Source organism: Microtus pennsylvanicus, chromosome 4 (assembly GCF_037038515.1).
Source record: "Microtus pennsylvanicus isolate mMicPen1 chromosome 4, mMicPen1.hap1, whole genome shotgun sequence".
In the NCBI taxonomy this organism is placed as follows: Eukaryota; Metazoa; Chordata; class Mammalia; order Rodentia; family Cricetidae; genus Microtus; species Microtus pennsylvanicus.
In genome coordinates, this window is record NC_134582.1 from 77,903,438 (window position 1) to 77,923,340 (window position 19,903).

General features: G+C 49.7%; 1 protein-coding gene across 4 annotated transcripts in view; it reads left to right on the forward strand.

Moving 5' to 3' along the window:
- The first annotated feature begins 2,069 nt into the window (after positions 1-2,069).
- The window catches only part of Macroh2a1 (macroH2A.1 histone), a 63,162-nt gene continuing 45,328 nt past the window's right edge, over positions 2,070-19,903 (forward strand). For all 4 annotated transcript variants that reach the window (XM_075969484.1, XM_075969483.1, XM_075969485.1 and 1 more), the window contains exons 1-2: positions 2,070-2,202; positions 12,003-12,207. In XM_075969484.1, coding sequence (XP_075825599.1) covers positions 12,036-12,207 — 172 coding nt within the window. In that variant the 5' untranslated portion in view covers positions 2,070-2,202; positions 12,003-12,035. The remainder of the gene's footprint in view (positions 2,203-12,002; positions 12,208-19,903) is intronic.

The following is a 19,903-nucleotide window of genomic DNA, read 5'->3' on the forward strand; positions in this document are numbered from 1 at the left end:
GTGTCTTTTGCATTATGAGATGACACTGGCCCTTTAGCCCCCAGAAGCAGACAATATGGCTTAAATATGACGCCCACCCTGACATGTCCACTGTTGAAAGTATGGTCTTTAGTTGGTGATGGTGCTTGAGGAAGTCTGAGAAGCTTTAGGGTATGAGTCCTCGTGGGAGGAATTAGGTTACAGAGGGCTCATTACTGTCCTGGCTCCGTCCCTCTCTTTGCTTCCTGTTTGCCATGGGATGAGTAGCCTCGGCCATGTGCTCTGCCACTTTGATGTTCTATTTCACAATATGCCCTAATCATTAGGGCTGTGGACTATGGGTTGAAACCTCTGACATGTAGTAAAACAAAACAAAACAAAAAACAAAAACCCTTTCTTCTTTAAATTGTTCCTCTCAAATATCTGTTACAGTGACCGAGAGTCTGACTAATGTGTTTTCCCTTCATTTTCTGGACTCCATTTTCATACTCTGCTCCATAATAGTTTTAGACATGCTCCTGCCTCAGAGCCTCATGCTTGGAACACTCCTCTCCAACAACCACATGGTTTGCTTGCCCCCTTTATTCCTTCAGGCCTTCCTTTCCTTGAATGTTTCTTTCATACTGAGCCTTTTGTTTTGTTTTGTTTTGATACAGGGTTTCTCTGTAGCTTTGGAGCCTGTCCTGGAACTAGCTCTTGTAGACCAGGCTGGTCTCAAACTCACAGAGATCCATCTGCCTCTGCCTCCTGAGTGCTGGATGAAAAGCGTGCTCCACCACTGCCTGGCTGGGCCATCTCTTGAAAACAAATTTACTTATTTTAATTCTCTGTGCATGAGTGTTTTGCCTGCACTTGTGTATGTGCACCACATGGTGCCTGGTACCCATGGATGTCAGAAGAGAACATTGTATCCCCCCAGACTGCAGTTATCAGGACCACAGGAGTGCTGGGAACAGAACCCGGGTCCTCTGTAAGAGCATGAAGTGCAGTTAAATACCGGGTCCTCTCTCCAGCCCCAAGACCGCCTCTTAAACACACCCTGTCTCATCTTTCCTATTAATTTCCTACCCCCTTTCCTCCCAGGATTTATATTCTGTAATACAGGATTTCTTTGTCTCTTGCTTTTCTTTCCCCACCAGACTGCAACTCTAGGACGTCAGGGACTTTTTTGTTCATCACTTCTGTTTTGTTCATCACTTCGTACCTAACACTCAAATTTATGCATGGTGCAAAGTATGTCCTAGGTATTTACTTGAAAAATGAAAGCCTGGATGACAGGTATCAGTGCTTTGTGTCGCTTGAAAATTATGCATAAGGGGTGGAGAGCTGGCTCAAATGTTAAAGACTAAGGGTCATAATCCAAATACCTGCTGCTATTCTAGCGCAGCCTGAGCTGGGGGGGGTGTTCTGTAGATGGACTTGGATGTCTTTTTCTGACTGTCTGCTCTCCCCTCCTTAATACATGTGTAAGAAAAGTGTCATTGCTTATACTAGTAAATCTCCACTTAGAGCCAAGAGCCAACAAACGTTTGCTTAGTGGAGGTAGCTGACCGATTCCATGAACAAAGCAAGATCGGACTTTGAGGCCATCTGTAAAGAAACCCCACTGATCCAGGGAGTTGAGATGCAGCGGCGGATCTGGGAGCACGCATCAGGTTGGCTTGCGGCGCCGGGGGTTTGCACTGACTGGGGAGAAAAAAAATCCCTGGTAACAACAAATATGCTATCCTCGGTCTTTGTAGACGACGCTCCTGGGCTTGGGGCTGTGCAAGCCACACAGTAGGTGCTCACTGAAGACACAGGCTGCGATGCGCCCCGGACGAGCATCTTCCTGAGACCTGACTCCCGCAGCTCGCGCGCGCGGACCCACGCCTGGGGATAGGGCGGGCCGGCAGGCCTGGGTGCAGCCCAGGCTAGAACCGTTGACGTCCAGGACCCCGGCGCAGGCCCGGGGTCAAGGCCGGGGCGCTGGGCAGCGCGGGGAGGGGTGGCCGGACGCGCGAGGCCGGGAAGGGATGTGACGAGCGGCGCGCTGTGCATTGTGGGAATCCCGGGGCGGCCGCGAGTGGTTCCAGTTCACTGGTTCCAGCGGAGCCGGGCGGAGGGCGCGAGCGCGGGACGCGCGGGCGGGAAGCGAGGAGGCGTGGGCGGGCCGGCAGGAGTGCGGAGCGGAGCAGCGCGAGCGGCCGACAGGGCTCGGGCCCCACACCTTGCAGCCGCCCGGTAAGTGCCGCGCGGGCCTCGGAGCCGCAGGCTGCCGGTCCGCACCGTCTGGGCCCCGCGCGCCCTCCCGCCGCCGCCGTGCGCAGCGGCCCTGCTTGGTGTCCGGGAGAGCTCGGGCGGGTGCCCTCGGTCAGCGGGCTGCACGGAGCCCGCCAAGGCCCTGTCCGAGCAGTGCGCGGGTCCGGCTGGTTTTGTTCGGAAAGCAAACCCGGAAACCAACTTCTCTTGGAGACGCACCCCTGCCCCCGCCGGGGCGCTTTGTGGGAAAGGGGCCGTTCGGGTTCCCTCCCCGGGCGGTAGAACCAGAGCTGTTGCGGGCCAGAGGACACCGAGGCCCGGAGGCCCTGACTGGCCCGTCCGCCCCGGGCTCGGAGCTGCTGTGCTCGGAGTTGTACTTGGTCGCGCGCCACCGGCCCGCGCGTGTCCTCCCGGGCACAATAAGTGGGGCGCGAGCCTTGGGCCGTTGTGTGGCCGGCTGGAGGGGACCCGCCGCGAGGCCTGAGCAGGGGAGGCCCGGGGACCACTCGAGGACCGAATCCCAGGCCGGGGCGGGCCGGAGAGGAGCCGTGGAAGCCCCTCTGCTCTCGCTCGCCTTTTGTTTGCTTTGTGGTGGGGAGGTGTTATTTTAAGGTGACTCCGGAAGGCCGTAGGCTCCCCGCGCGCAGAGGGACAACTGAGAAGAGTCTCTGGGGGTGGGGCGGGTGGAGATGGAAGGCGCGGGATGCTGCTGGCAGGGTCACCTGACAACAGGTGTGCAAGATGATGAGCCCTGTCCCCCCTACACCTGCAGTGACCGCTGATAACTCACGTTGCTGAGCCGAGCAGAAGATCGCTTGAAAGAGTTTTAGAAGCAATGTAGGGGACGTGTTTTTCAAAGTTTGAAAGTGAGTGACTTTTGAACGAGCAGTTGAGACAGACCTTGGCTGCAACAATTACAATCATTACGAAGTCTTTTTAAGATTTTAATGATCCAATAAACTGCTTAGAAGAATAGACAATTAGAAGGGTTCTCCTGCTCGCTTTCCTCCTTGCTGACACCTCTGTGGTTTGAGGTTTTACTGTTAAAAGAGAGGAAGTGTTTTGTTTCCAGACTCTGCTGCAGGGAGTCCCAGTTTGGGGCAGTTTTATGCTGTAGTGCAAGACTCAGGAGCAAACTTGGGCAACTCTACTAACCCCCTGCCACCTTTAGTTCCTGCTCTGCAGGCACAGTTGCCGTTAGCACCGAAATGGACAGTGGGTGCCTGCTACTGGAATTAATGCCCCCAGTCCACAGTCGGGCAGCAGCAACTCGCTCACACACACCCTCTGACTAGATCACCTTTTTCGATTTGTGGGGGTTTCCCCTCAAGGATAATGAAACTCCTGAGACTTTAGACTTTCTCCCTTTCTCGTTTTGCTGTGAATGAGGGCCATAGTTTTCACGTGTTGCTGTTAGTGCTTATCCATAGGTAAGGTGTGGGGGAGGGGTGGGTGGACACTGATAGTTTACATATGATGAGGCAGGGCGAGCTCACATTGTAGTAACTGAGAACTGTCTGGACAGTCATGCGTGATGCCTCCACATTGGCTCGATTTTTACCAAATGGGCCAGCGTCACTGGTACCATGTGCCATGTGCTTGACTCCTAGGAAGAGCCAGTTTTTTCCTCCCCCAGTGACAGGCTTGGAGCTGATGATACCCCAAGTTGATTAAAGACTTACTTGAAAGAATAAACTGGAAAACCCAGATAATCTCTCTGTGATGTTCAGAGATGTACAGTAGCATTTGGTTCTTGATGGGCTCTGAGCCTGTTCTTGGAACACGGGATGGGAAGGGGTGATGGGAGTAGGAGGGAAGCCTACCCATCCTGAGCCCCTCCCCCAGCCAGTATGCTTATGGTTAGTGGCTCGTGCCTCAGGTCTTCTGAGTGCATCTGAGTAGATCAACTCTTCATTCCAGAGAGGCCTGTGACTTGTTTGCTGAGAGCAACCCCACCTGGTTGGTCTTGCAGTCACTAGTATGTTCCAGGAATCTGTTCTGGGTTAGGTAATTTCATGAGCAAGAAATGTCCAGGCCTTGTACTGACTGTAGGAGATGCAAGCAGGTGAGTGGCTCTGAGGAGACCAGTGGGGGAGGGACAGTTGGGTTAGTGGGACTGAGCTCTAGTGGCCTGGAAAGATCAAGGGGAAGTTTGCTGCACAAAGGAGGACAGATGGGGGCCAGTGTCTGAGGACTGAGGAACCACGTGTGCCGATTGTAGAAGACAACAGGGGAGGACCTGGAGGTACAGCCAGAGGTTTAGGATGGCACTCTAGGGACAGGGGACAGGCAGGCAAAGTCACAAGGAATCCTCATCAGAACCACAGTTGATCCTAAGAGCAGTCCGGAGCCACCAAGGAGCACTAAGCAAGGGAGGAGAGCAGTGGCCAGAGATAGTCTTGTTTGGTTGGGATGCCTGTTTAGCAAACAGCCAGAAGCTTCCAGACATCCACTGACTGGGTTCCTGCCCTCTTAAGGTCACATTTTCTTCTAATGGCTTTTTGGAGGTGCTGTCCTGGAATTTAGCACAACCTTTAGCAGGGAGAGGAATCCAATCAAGTGGCAGTGTTGCCCTCACAATGCAGGACTGCCCTCTCCCTGTGCCACTCAGGAAGCACACTGTAGGGCATATTCAAGGGTGAAGTTTCAGGCCCAGCTACAAGCCATCTCCTGCTTGTGATTGACCCTTGGGTTCGGGGTGTGCTTTTTCCCCACTGCTGGAAGCTGGACACAGAGCAACACATGTGTACCGGGACTGCTTCTGTTTGTAGTCCTGCCTTTGGTTGCCAATGATTCATTATGTGACTTAGTGTTTGATGAACACAGAGAGATTTTTCCTGATTGACTAGAGTACAAAGACCAGTCTCTGTTCTGAACCAATCAGAATGCAGCTTGGGTCGTGTAGCAGCCACGTGCCTCTGGGGACAGGACAACAGTGCTGCTGTTAATAGTCTGGCAGGAAAGGAATATGCAGGAGAGCGTTGCAGACAGGATTGCCATTAGAGTGGAGCCCCACTGCTTTGCCTTCGTGATCAGCGCTGACAGGTGATCTCTACTGGATACAAGCATCTGCTCAACTGCAGGGAATGGAGCAGGTGGCCCTCATTGAAAGTGCCTTAAACACTTCATTTCAGAGTCCTTCATGCCTAGGTCTAGGACTCAGGTTCTCTGACACAACTCCCCAGTGGTTCTAACCAATAACTTCATTCGCAGTCAATACACATATATTTGAAGCTTAGAAAATGAAATGGATCATTCCTACGATTTGGGTGCCCTGATTGATTACATGTACAGCCTACAACCTGCAAGCTGTATGCGTCCTAGGGTAGCATGAATGTGGTCCAGCACTTTGTAGATGCCAACTTCATGTTGTTCTGTTAAAAGCGTTGGTCACCCCTGGTAAAGGCTGTCTCTGCTATAGCATCAGTGTAGTGAGTGTTGAGGTGTCCTGATGATACAGTGTAGTGAGTGTTGAGGTGTCCTGATGATACAGTGTAGTGAGTGTTGAGGTGTCCTGATGATACAGTGTAGTGAGTGTTGAGGTGTGCCAATGATACAGTGTAGTGAGTGTTGAGGTATGCCAATGATACAGTGTAGCGAGGGTTGAGGTTGGATCAGAATGGTGAACAGGGTGGAAGGGAGGATTGAAAAAGCATTTGAAGAGAACATGACATTGAAAAGAATCATTGAATATATTAGAAGGAATTGGCAGAGGGAAATTATCATATAAGGATTTATTTATTTATTGCTGGGTCCCCCGGAGCTATAGCAAGAATAACTGAGTAAGTTGGACTGGGGATGCTTTAGTTGCTAGAAATAAAAGATTGGGGAAAGAAAAGATGCTCAAAACTTTGTGCCTCAGTACTGACCTCGCCAGGATGTCAGCAGGGACAGAAAGCATGGCCACAATAGCATGGAGAGCCCCTTGATGGACTTGCATCATCCGTAGAAGACACAGGCCCCTCTAGGAAGGACAGAGGGTGTGGGGAGGGTGGATGGGAGTGAAGGAGGTTGCTGTAGGAAGGTGTGCCGGGCAGGTGGCAGATCTCTACAGCACTTCCCTTCCTGTCCCTCCTGGAGAATGAGGGCTTCTTGTCGTGTCCTCCCCTCCCATGGAGTCCTCACACCAGCTTTCTGCTCCATCTGTGCTCTGAGGACAGACTGTACTATCCCAGTACACCTTCCTTGTCAAGCAGCTTGCGAGTAGAAATTGCCTTTTTACTCATGTGCTGTTTCTCCACAAGTTTTCCTTTGGGTAAGTTTTGGGTTTCTGCAAACGAGGTGCATGCTTGCTGTGATTAGCCTGGAGATGAAGGAACTACAGGGTGAGCTGCTCCGTCTTGGTACTATGATGAGCTTTCAGAGGTGGGCTATTTTATAAAAGAAAGGGGTTTTGGAGGTAAGCCTTCATCCTGTTACGGTCCTGAGGTTGTGTAGAGTATCAAATGGTGTGGGACAGGGATTGTGTGTGTGTGTCTGTCTGTCTGTCTGAGTCTTAAACTCTCTTCTTCCTTTAAAGGCACCAAGATTGACTCATGCGGATTCTTGTCTAGTGACCTTACTCAATCCTAATCATTTCCTGAAGGTACCGCCTCTAAATGTACTGCCAGATTAAATATCTATCCTCTGACCACCCAAAGCTGTAGGAAGTATCCCAGAGTATAGGGATGTGACCCAGAGATCCCCTAGGATGAGTGGCAGGAGCTTCATGTCCTAGACTGGTGACAGCCGAGGGATGGCTAGCATGCAGTATAACCGGGTGCATTTTCAGTGTCTTCAGAGTGTTTGGGACCCTCTGGATCCTTCTGGATGGATCCTCCTGGATGGTTAGCACAGCAAGGAGAGAGATTCTTCGATGCCCAGAAGAATAGCAGTGGTGTCCTGAGGAGAGACTGAGTGCTTGGAAAGTCTTGTCCACAATGTTGGACTGTCCTTCCCTCAGATCAGGCTGCAGTAGGACACAGGTTATACTGGACTTGCCGCTCAGACCGTCACTTCAGAGTCAGCTTTTAGACTGGCTTGTCATGGCCCATCACAGCCCTTCTTGTGGTTCCATAGAGATGTGTAACTAGGTTCTGACTGATAGATAGCTCACAGTCAGTAGTGGTGTGCCCATTTTCAGGCATGGCCCCTAAGACTATGTGTTATCCTCCATGGCAACAGTGGGAGACAGGCATGAAAGATGGCAGAACCACAGATGGGAGGGGTCGGGATCTATGTGTCATGGAGATGCGACTACCAGTCATCGAAACCATTTCTGAACCTTTTTGTATTTGCTTTTCTGCTGCCATCTTGAACTATCTGAGGCTAGGTAACTTCACAAGGAACTTGACTTAGCTCACAGTTTCGAAGGTTTGTGGGTATGGTGCCAGCCTCAGCCTAGCTCGGATGAGTCCCTCCTGATGCATATTACAGTGCTTTGAGGAAGGGGTCGGTAAGCATGATCCTCTCTGGTTAGAGAGGAAGGCAGAGGAGTCTGGAGGAGCCAGTACTAGAGTCCCCACTAGCTCCACATCATAAAGTCAATGTCCCTTATCACCACAATGGAGTCTACTTTAACACTTGAGTCTGGGCGGTGTCACGTCCAAACCATAGCAGGAATTTTTAAGAGTGAGAAATAAGTTGTAGGGAATTACCTAATGGCAGTTTGGCAGTGGTGCCCTGTCCAGGACAAGTGTCTCACTAAAGAGTTGCCTTTTCTTAGGTGTCCTGTGTCTTGGCTCACAGTTGAGCAGTGACTCGGAGTGTCAGCCCCTTTCCTCACACACTCAACCAGTTTTCCTATCAGTTCTTTATGGTCCTTTTTACCATCACCTCTAACAGACAGAGGAAAAGAAAAGCTTCAGAGGGATTAAGTCACTGGACCAAGGCCATATGCCTACTGGTAGTAGAGCCGTAGTAGAAGCAGGTGAGGTTGGTGGAACTCCTCACTATAGATCATGCTGCCCAGTAGCCTCCTTTCCCACGGCCACTCTTCTCACACTGGAGCTAAGCTGGAGCTGCTCTCACCCCGGAGGTCTCGGAGCAGGCAGGACCTGGCACATGCACAGGCTTCTCTGGAGACTGCAGGTAGGAAGTGATTGGGCAGAGAATGCTTAAAAACCAACACGCACTGCTTGAGGTGAGGAGGCTCAGGGCACACAGCGTTCTTCCATGACTTGGGGAACTGTAGAGGAAGTGCAGAAAGGAACCAGGCGTGTAACACAACTGCAGCACAGCTGGGGAACTGTAGAGGAAGTGCAGAGAGGACCTAGGTGTGTAACACGACCACAGCACAGCTGGGGAACTGTAGAGGAAGTGCAGAAAGGACCTAGGTGTGTAACACGGCCACAGCACAGCTGGGGAACTGTAGAAGTGCAGAAAGGACCTAGGTGTGTACCACGACCACAGCACAGCTGGGGAACTGTAGAAGTGCAGAGAGGACCTAGGTGTGTAACACGGCCACAGCACAGCTGGGGAACTGTAGAAGTGCAGAAAGGACCTAGGTGTGTAACACGGCTACAGCACAGCTGGGGAACTGTAGAAGTGCAGAGAGGACCTAGGTGTGTAACACGACTACAGCACAGCTGGGGAACTGTAGAGGAAGTGCAGAAAGGACCTAGGTGTGTAACACGGCTACAGCACAGCTGGGGAACTGTAGAAGTGCAGAGAGAGCACAAGCATGTAACACAACTGCAGCACAGCTCCCACGTTAGTGAAGATGCTGACACGGGGAGGAGATAGGGAGATGCTCCTCACCAGCATGGTGGCTTTGGGATCCATGATGAGCCACCTGCAGCAGTTGGCATGCAGTCGCTTGCACTGCAGTTGAATTGGGCAGGCACATACACGTGCTGACATACATGTGCTGACACAGGCTTTGGAAGGGAACAGTGGTCATTCTGGCTATGGCCAGGGCCAAGAGGGTGTGTGTGTGAACCTTCGTTCAGTAGGTTAACAGGACAAAGGGCATTCCAGGTGGGAGAAACAGTGTATTTAAAGATATTCTTGACACAGCATGGTGGGCTTGGGATGTCAGAGGGGCCTGGGGTTCCTGAGCCAGCAAGGACACTAGGAAGCAGTGCTGTAGAAATAGGTAAAGATACATTCTCAGAGCTCACAGAATATTGCCACAGATGGGACTAGAGACCCAGAGAACTTTAAGGTGCCTGTAGAACTGATAAGTAGGCCTTTGTCATAGAGGTCTGGTAGCCGGATAGATACTGACATAGGGACCGAGTGTCTCTAGTTTGTGGCATAAAGACTCTTGGCTGCTGTCAGAAGGAAACAGAAGGAATATCATTCCTAAATATGAATATTTAACACTAATAGTGAATGCCTAAAGTGAATACTTTTAATACCTAAAAGTGAATATGTGTAACACTTGTCCCGTCCTGCTACCTATGGCCTCCACTGAACACAGCTGTCCACAGAGGCAGCACAGTCACATCTGTAGGCTTTCTGGGGGAGCTGCTGGTCTGTGCATGCATCATGAAGGGTTGAGCTGCTGGCATTATCCTTGACCACAGGCTGCTCCTGCAGACAGAGGAGAGACCCCCCCACAGTAAATGCTCTGAAAGTCTTGGGTTGTTGGCAAAGATTGTAGGAACCAGTGCCAACTCCCCTGAAAACAGGTACGAGTGTGCCACCCCCACTGCGTGCTCGGCGAGCCTGGGTGCCTGTGCACGTGGTGTGCCCTGGAATGCTGTGGCCACAGAGAGCACGTTGCTTCAGAAAAGCTCTGACCGTCTCCCAGCATCCCAAGACCTTAAGACTTTGTGTCTTGGACCTGGCGCAGTGCAGGGCTCCTGGCAGGGCTTGGAGCTACCTTACCTCGGCTGTGGTGTGGCTGCCCCTGCACACCCAGGAATTTTGTTGTCTGTGGCCCTCACAGCTAATAACAAGAACTCCTAGCCTTGGGGTCTCCATGCTCACAGGCATAGCCTTTAGCAGTGGAAGGCCCACATATAGAGCCTGACCTCAGTGCCTTAGCACATGGGAGACCTGTCCATAAGAGTGCCTCAGGGAGACTCCAGAATCACCCGGTATCCTTCAGAACCCATCTTCATCAGCACCCACCCCACACTGACTTCACATGCAAATTTTACATTTGTTACCATTATAAATTAAGTGACTATAGGGTTCTTTTTTTCCCCTTTGGCTTTTTTGTTTCAATTTGTTTTTTGAGACAGGGTTTCTCTGTGTAGTTTGGTGCCTGTCCTGGAGCTCACTCTGTAGACCATGCTGGCCTCAAACTCACAGACATCCGCCTGCCTCTGCTTCTCGAGTGCTGGGATTAAAGGTGTGCGCCACCACTGCCTGGCTGACTATAGGATTCTTAATCACCACTCCCCGCCACCTTGGGAGGGCAGGGAGCTTTGCTGGGTAGTGTAAGCTCCTGTAATGCAGGCTCTGTGTGAGTGTGAGCGTTCTCCACCCTACAAGTGCAGCCAGTTCAGCCCTCCTCCCACGTGCAGTCTGTAGAAGATGCTGGAATCAGGGCCCATCATTGCTGTGGCCTGAAGCTGGCGGAGCTGAGATTATGCTAGATCAGAGATAATTAGCAGAGCAAGGAGAATGCAGCTAAAGGAGGCCCTGACAAGGGGAGAATCAGCGTAGAGGCATGAAGAAGCCAAGCCGGAGGACCTTCGTGGGGTGCCCCGTGGATCTCCATCAGAGCTGAGCTCATAGTGATGCGATGCCAAATTAGACTTCTGTGGCAGGCTCAGATTTCTAGGGCCTCGCATAGTGGTGCCCAAGGATCATGATTTTTATCTTGGGGTTTGTGGTGGTCCTGGTAAGCTTGAATCAGGGTGAGGACACATTCAGGTGTGTGTGTGATAAGACTGACCAGCCTGCAGGGTAGAGTAGGAGAGCAGACAAGTGAAGGACTTTGCAGATGCCTGGGACCGCGTGGTTAGCATTGGGTGAGCTGGGTCCGTACATGGCAGGTGACCACGTGGTTAACATTGGGTGAGTGGGGTCCGTTCATGGCAGGTAACCACGTGGTTAACATTGGGTGAGCTGGGTCCAGTCATGGCAGACGTCTACGTGGTTAACGTTGGGTGAGCTGGGTCCAGTCATGGCAGGCGTCTACGTGGTTAACGTTGGGTGAGCTGGGTCCTGTCGTGGCAGGCGTCTACGTGGTTAACATTGGGTGAGCTGGGTCCTGTCGTGGCAGGTGCCAAGGAACATCCTCTGGGCTAAGGGCCATGTGGGTGGGAGTAGAGAGTAAACGAAAGTGGGGCCGAGGCAGCCCCAGTGGACTGCGTGCACTCGGAAGGCCTTGTTCAGCTGCCACCTCTGGCATCTGGCGTTTCCTCACTGCTTTTGCCTGTCATAGATCAGGGTCCTGGGGAGAGAACACAATTCTCACTACAGAATCCAGCCTCTTGGCTTTACGTCCTTATTCTAGGTGAAGACTGTGGACTTTCCTTTATGTTGTAGATTTATTATTCCAGTCTCAAGTGCGTAAAAATACAATTATTGAAGAGGTGTAGAACATAATAGAAAATCCCATTATTTTTATTATTTTTACACATGAGGCATAAAGGCAAGACACTTAGGAGCAGTCATCAGTATAGCATTTAAATGGAAGTGACCGGTAAGACTGATTCACAGGATGAAATGTACAAAACTGTGCATTCTCTGTGCAAGGCTCGGACAAGGCCTTTCAAGCACATAAATGCCTCGGCAGGCTGCCTGCTGTGCCTGTCCTCTGTTCCTGTCGAGACCACAGCAGCCCTGGAAAATGGGTAGTGAGCCATCCCCAGTGGCCCTGACTGTGCTTCTTGCCTTCACAGTGAATTTGCTGATCTGCTTCTGGGGCCACCGCCATGTCGAGCCGTGGTGGGAAGAAGAAATCTACCAAGACCTCCCGGTCAGCCAAGGCAGGAGTCATCTTCCCCGTGGGACGGATGCTGCGGTACATCAAGAAAGGCCACCCTAAATATCGGATCGGCGTGGGGGCACCTGTGTACATGGCTGCTGTCCTGGAATACCTGACAGGTAGGTGTGCCCAAGCTAGCTGTGGCACCATGGGGTGGATGTGCTGGGTCTGTGAGCTTTCTTTTTTTTTTTAATTTATATATTTATTAAAGATTTCTGTCTCTTCCCCGCCACCGCCTCCCATTTCCCTCCTTCTCCCCCAATTAAGTCCCCCCCCCCCGCCCGAAAAGCAATCAGTGTTCCCTGTCCTGTGGGAAGTGGTCTGTGAGCTTTCTAAGGACTTGGGGAAGCTTCTTCCAATTTCTGGAAAAGTCAGAATAGAAGAAGAATTGTTTTTACCTAGATCTGCCAGTCACTAACATTTTACCTCAGTTACCTGCCCCCTCCTTTACGGTTTTGTGTGCAGATTCTTCTGTGTTTATTTTTAGATGTTAGGTACCTCGTTTTTAAGTTTTCAGAGTTACCCTAATTTCTAGCGTTACCTTTGGATTTCTTTCTGGATTCAGGATTTGTTTCAGTATGTGGGATTGCGCGTGTCCCTCAGGTTGACTGGCTCCAGGCTTTGGTTGTTTCCGAGCTTCCCATCCCCTCGGCATCTTAAGGCTCCCATGCCACTCACCTTGCCGGATGTCCTTTGCTCTGAGCTGCTCTCATAATGCGAGATTGAGGCCCTGACTTGTGGGCGAAGCAGGGTGTTCACTCTTACTCTGCAGCGGCTGTGGGCGTGTCCTGTTCCTCATTCTGCTGGAGTGGCAGCTACCAGCTCAGCTCACTCTCACTCAGCAGTCTGTCGTTCTTGGTCTTTAGTCTCCCGGGATGATCTTAGGGCCCATAGATCATGCTGTGGTTGAGCAAGGATTTGGGACTTGGGCTATTTATTTATTTAGAGATAAAAATCTCCTGTAGCCCAGGTTCTCCCCCAACTCTACAGAGATAAGAATGACCTTGAAATATGGTAGTTATAAAATAGAGCTTTTTTTTTTCGTTTCTTTCATTCTGTATATCCTAGGTGGCTTTCTTCTATCAGTGGGATGTTCTCCACTTTGCTGCCCTTCCCTTCTTATTTTTGTGCTATCAGTATTGGCTGAGGACTGAGTGACTTGCTGTGTGATTCTCCACTCATGTCATGGTTCATTTTAATGCTCAGCTGGCCCAAGGTAGAAGGAAAGGCTGGTTCTTATGCTCCTCTTCCATGTCCTCATTGCTTTCTGTATGTTTTCTTGCTGTGGAGCTCAGTGCCTTAGTCTCACCTTGCACATCTCTGGTCCTGGTCTTGGAGACATCCACTTCTCAGCAGCCTGTGTTCCTTTGCACAGGTCTAGTCTTTGATTGTGGCTCCATTGTGGGAGGCCAGCTGGGCAGGGAAAGATTCTGTCCCTGTTTTCAGTAAGGAGAAAATGAGGCCTCGGAGCAGGAAAGGACCTGCCTGGTCTGCACACACTCTTTAAGGGGCTTTGCAGGCTCCAGATGCTGCCTGGTCAACACACACCCTTTAAGGGGCTCTGAAGGCCCCAGATGCTGCCTGGTCTGTACATACCCTTTAAGGGGTTGTGCAGGCCCCGGATGCTGCCTGGTCTGTACACACCTTTTAAGGGGCTCTGAAGGTCCCAGATACTGCTTGGTCTGCACATGCCTGTTAAGAGGCTCTGTAGGCCCCAGATGCTGCTTTGTCTGCATGCATCCTTTAAGGGGTTCTGAAGACCCCAGATACTGCTGTCTTTCAGAATGGCATTTAATTGGATGAGCTTCCTGGGTGCTAAAAAGAAGCTCCCTGACACTTGTGGCTGCCTCTCCTCTAAGAAAGAAGAGGTTTAACAAGACAGGGCACCTCTTCTAAACCGGCACAGCTAGTAGCAGAGTTGCTGGACTGCTCCTGGATTGTCCACACCTTTCCGCATGGCAAGTCTCAGGCCTCCCTGGAGCAGACACAGTCGTGAGGGAGATGACATTCTCTTGATCATCAAGCCTCGAAAAGTAGTCATTTTGTTCGAGTCATGAGGTATTTGCACATATTTTGGGGCTTTTGATTTTCTGCTTGGGAAGTGTGCCCATAGGCGACAGACCTTGTGGTGTGAATTGGGCACGAGTCTCACTCTATAGATGAGGAAACAGAGTACCCAGTGTTCTGGTGTGTTTCTCTGTCCTGTGGAAAAACATTGACCAATAAAAGTAGCTTGGTGGAAGGAGAGAGTTAGTTTAGCTTACAGGTTATAATCCTTCATCGGGTGAAGCCAAGGCAGAAATTGGGGTAGGGACTGAAAATAGAGCCCATGGGGGAGTACTGCCTGCTGTCTTGCTTCCAGTTTTGTACTCAGATACGGTTTTTACACAGTCCAGGCCCACCTGCCCATGGATAGCACTGCCCATGGTGGACTAGGTCTTCCATCAGTTAGCAATCAAGAAAATGTCCCCCAGATGTACCCACAGCAGTCTGTTGGCTCAGTTCCTTAGCTGAGGCTCCCTCTTTCCAGGTCTGTCAGGTAGTAACTGAGGCTGACTGTCACAGGGAAATGACACATAGCATTGGCAGTCAGCCGGAGAAGGGGTGGGTGACTAGATAGAGAGCAGAGGACTGTAGTTTTACATAGGCAGTTACAGACATGGTCACCTACGGTGAGTCACTTTCCTTACAGCTCAAATGGAGTCAACTGTCCCTGCTCCACTAAATCCAGGCTCTTTGAGAGCCAGAGCAACTTCTTTAGAGTAAGATGGGAAAGCTTTTGTCTTGGGAGTTTTATTTTTTCCCATATCTGCTTCTGTTTTGGTAGTGAAGTGTGAGTGGACAATACCATTGTCATCTCAGGCGACTGCCACCTGTTGCCCCACACGTATCTATATGAGTCTCTTGTCTTTCTGTCTCCTTTTGACTCTGAGCCCATGACTTAAGGGACCTAGGTGAAGATCCTTTTGCATGGGTTTGGAGATTTTGACCATGGTGCCCTGCCATGGCCCCTCCTGCTATGGGCATGGTGGTGGTACTCACAATGGAGAGGGCATCGCTGGAGAAGCAGTTCTTCAGGTAGGGCTGCTGCTGACTGCATACACACTGTGTCTTCCTGCAGGCATCTTTAGTCCTTAGTGTGAACAACCCCTGACACTGCCCATCACACACCCAGCCCATGTAACTCAGGAGAATGTCCAGAGTTGTTGGTGCTGTACTGTTACCTGTGAGGCCACGGTATCCTGTGTCCTGATGGAGACAAGTCAGATGAGCGCAGGGGCTGTGTCCAGCGGGAGTCCTCAGAGCAGCGCTGCGTGCACAGGGACTGCTCTCAGAAGGTTGTGGGATCAGAATGGGACGTGCAGGGATACCTGGGGTTTTAGAGGTTTCTGTCCTGCCCAGTCCTACAGCTGTTCAGTCACAGAGAAACACACAGAGACCTACATAAATTATAAACTGTTTGGCCTATTAGCTCAGGCTTCTTATTAACTAATTCTTACATCTTATAGTAACCCATAATTCTTGTCTGTGTTAGCCACGTGGCTTGGTACCTTTATCAGTGAGGCGTTCTCATCTTGCTTCCTCTGTGCCTGGGTGATGACTGCAGACTGAGCCTTTCCTCTTCCCAGAATTCTCCTGTTCTGGTCACCCCACCTGTACTTCCTGCCTGACTGCTGGCCAGTCAGCATTTTATTAAACCAGTACAAGACCATTGTCCCACAGCATCAATCTTGCTTTGAGATCATTAGTGAAAGGAGAGGTAGACCAAATCCTCTTTCTGTTCTGCTCTTTGCTTTTGTTTTACCAAAGACCTTTTCTTGTTCATCTTGCATATTTATTGAGTACCTACTATTTGTCAGATGCTGTGCTGTGCATGAGACCACAGAGTGATTGGGCAGAATGGGCTTTGCTCTGTGGAGCTCTATCCAGTTAAGTACTGTGTGCAGAGTAGGCACAAGCAAAGCAAAGGGGTGCCTGCCTGATCACCCCTGACCTGGAGAATGACTGTCAGGGAAAGTTTCAGGGGTCAGAAGGAGATGTCAGCATTGGCCTGGGGAGGCCTTGGTGTCAGTCACACTGCAGAAGCTGGAAAGTTTCTACAGTCTCAACTCCCTGAGCTCCATATCTGCTGGATGCTCGCTCCACACTCAATCACAAGCAAGGTATAGAAGGAGGAGGGAGCAGAGTTCAGCCTGGAGATCCTTCAGCTTGGAGTCTAGTCAAGATGAACATTCAGTACTGTGCTGTGACACCAGGCGAGTGTCGGCGGGAAGGCTCGTTCACCTAGCTGGTCCTCACAGTGGGCTATGATAAATCTGGCACAAACACCAGACCCATCCTACTCCAGAGAACTTCGTTCCAGAACAGGTACAGGTAAGTGCCAGGCAGTGAGGAGGCAGGACCACCCATATTGTGAGGGAGAAGTGGGACTGTGAGCAGGTATCAGAAACTCTCCTGGAGGATGTTGTTAAAACCATCTCTGTATATTTTGTTCTCCCCGCACCCTGCAGAGAGATTGCTTTCTTCTCTGCATGGCCCAGACTCAGAGGCAGGCATGGCATTGGGGATTTCCATTTGAAAGATGAACTTGCCTCTTACCTTTGAAAAGGCTGCTGGAGACACAAGAGGGGCCTGTGGACATGCTGAGCCTTCTGGAGAAGGGAGGATGTCCATGGGTGGCCAGCTCTGTTAGTTTTGTTGTCTCTGGGACAAGAACCCTGACAGAATGACTGAGGAAGAAAGCACTTGTTCCTCCTTCCCTGTGGGAAGGCAGAGTCTCCCTCTCATCACAGGAGGCGGTGGCAGGAGATGGCAGCTGCTTACACTGTGTCCAAGCAGGAAACATGGATGCTGATGTTCAGCCCACAGGATGGTACTGCCCGTATTTAGGGTAGGCTTTCCTACCTTAATTAACCCAATTTAGAAACTCCCTTATACACATGCCCAGAAGTGTGCCCCCTGGGGGTTTCTACATCCTTCTGATCTGACAGTATTGATGTCACTCTGACCTAGGGCTACCTTACTGTTTGTAAGGTGGATGTCTCAGTCCTTGTCCCAGTGAGCTCTGAAGTGGAGGAAGAGGCAGCTGCAGAGTCTTCTTGACTGTGTACCCTGTGTGCCAAAATAGAACATAAGAGAGGTAGGAAGTCTCCACAAGTTCTATTCTGAGGTGTCCGGGTTGCCACTTCCATTGAGGATGATAAGGGGAGCTGTCCTTGTCCACTGTGACTTGTCTCTCCAACCGACCCCCTTACCTGGTCTCCCCAGTACCCACAGGATGTCTTAGAGTTGCTGGACTCTGTTCCAAAAGCCTTCATCATTGGACATTTCAAGGTGCATCCTTGGCAAACTCTTCTGGTGCTGAAGGTTCTGTATCTTGAGTTCTGAAACATTCTTGGAAATCTGAAGATTTCTCAGGTTATGGAGGAGCTGAGAGGGCCCAGCTTTTGGCCTATTACACCGAGCTGAGGCCAGACTAGCCTGGGAAGGTGTTGAGCTGGTGGTACCCTGTGAACCAGAGATTCGGAGCATGGTTACACATTGTGGAGGTTGTATTTTCAGGGTCAGCCATGCAACTTGTCTTTTATTCCTCTTAAGGATGGAGGGATGTGAGGAGGTGGTAGTGCATCTTGCTCTGGAACTTGAAGCTGGCATTGGTTCCTGTGGGAGGAGCTCAGTCATTCGCTGAAGGAAATCTGAAAGATTTCTCAGGTTATGGAGGAGCTGAGATGGCCCAGCTTTTGGCCTATTACACCGAGCTGAGGCTTCCTGTCCCACTAGGTCCCACAGCCGGTAAGTCCCAAAGAATCACACAGAGGTCTACATTAGTTTTAAACTGATTGGTCCATTAGCTCAGGCTTCTTATTACTCTTACAACTTATATTAGCCCATTATACTTGTCTATGTTAGCTACATGGCTCGGTACCTTATTTGCTGAGGCAGTCATATCTTGCTTCTTCTGTGGCTGGGTCAGGACTGTAGATTGCACTTCCCTCTTCCCAGCATTCTCATTGTCCCGCCTATACTTCCTGCCTGGTTGTCCTGCCTATACTTCCTGCCTGGCTACTGGCCAATTAGTGTTTTATTAAAATACAATTGACAGGGTACAAACCATTGTCCCACAGACCAAAGCAGCTTTATTCAAGTAAGAGCAACACATAACACAGAAGGACATCCCACATCATTTCCCCTTTTCTAAGTAAAAAGGAAGATTTTAACTTTAACATAGCAAAATTACATGTGTAAAACAGGTTATCAAGTAAGAATTATACTTAAAATATTTAGTCTATTTGTATCTGGAAAGTTTCATATCTAATTTATCTTTTATCATTAGTAAGCCAAACTATAACTGTAACTATCTGTCTTCAACTCTTCAAAGACTCCAGGAAGATAAAAAATTACCCAAGTAAACAGGAAATGCATTGCAAGCAATGTCTAAAACTCTAGAATTGATAGATACATATTACTGTCTGGACTGTCACCCAAAGTTTCTCTGCAATGCTGGGGCATCCATCTTCAGCCTACAGGCCATAGTATCCATCAGACTTTTCTATGAAGCAGAAAATTTAAAGATCTATTTTGTCTTGTAATGGCAAAGTTCATCAGTTGCTTTCTTCTGTGTCCTGCATAATTTCTGGCAGTTTCTTCTGTAAAGCAGGAACCCTAAAGAACCATCCCATCTTTTGGAAAGTTCAGCAGTCACTTTTCTGCTGTTTGTTGGGTGAATTATTTTTAGGGTACACAGACACCTTTTGGGGGCTGTTGGTTCTTCAAACCACAGCAGCCTGGAAGGAATCCACAGATTCTTACCTTCTGTGGAAACAAAAGCAGAACCTTTTTTTCAAAGTAACATATCCTTAGTTTCAAATTTTAAAGTCAAAATACCTGTAATATATATATATATGTTGGTTTAGTGTAGCAGCATCCAGAATCAAATGTGTCTCTTTAATCAAAAAATTTAAAGAAAACACAATAATATACATAATCCAGACTCTCTATGTATGTCCCATCTTTATGTGGCTTAATTTTTTTACTCCTTTTAATACTGTCTTTACTTCTTTAATTTATGACTTTCTGTACTCTTTCTTCTCTCTCGTAAGCCCATATACATATATCCAACATTGTGACCCATTCAGAGGTCTTTTTTTTGTTTGAATCTGTCTTTATTGCATATCTGTAATCATTTTCTGACCAGGAGCACCTTTTTCTTCCTAAATGCTAAGTGGGTGTGGCTAGGACCAACTCCATGGCCTTGCCTGTTGGCTCCACCCCATCCAACATGACAAAGGTATGTTTACTGCCTCTGCTAGCCTTGCTCATGGCCCCAGCTCCAGGGATGCAGTGGGTCTTTGTCGCCATTAAGGAACTAGTAGCATGCTGCTCACAAACCCCATTTAAGCACAGGACCTCTCAAATAGCCAGAGTTCGTGCTGCCAGCACAAACCTGGAAAATGCAAGATTTTTTTTTGGTTTTGTTTGTTTGTTTGTTTTGTTGTTGTTGTTGCTAATGGTGAGCCAGGAAGCCATCCCTTAAAGGAGTCACATCTCTGCTTGCCACTAGCAAACAGAGCCTATCTGGAGAAAAAAATGCACCAAGAAGCTGTGTTTGGCGCGCGCGCTCTCGCTTGCGCTCGCTCTCTCTCTCTCTCTCTCTCTCTCTCTCTCTCTCTCTCTCTCTCTCTCTCTCTCTCTCTCTTTGTGGATCTAGAAGCCTTCTTCTTTTTTTTTTAAGTCTTTTTAGGTTTTATGTGGATCCATGCTCCAGACGGTGGGTGTCTTTTTGTAACTGGAGACTGCTCTTAGGTTTCCTAGCCG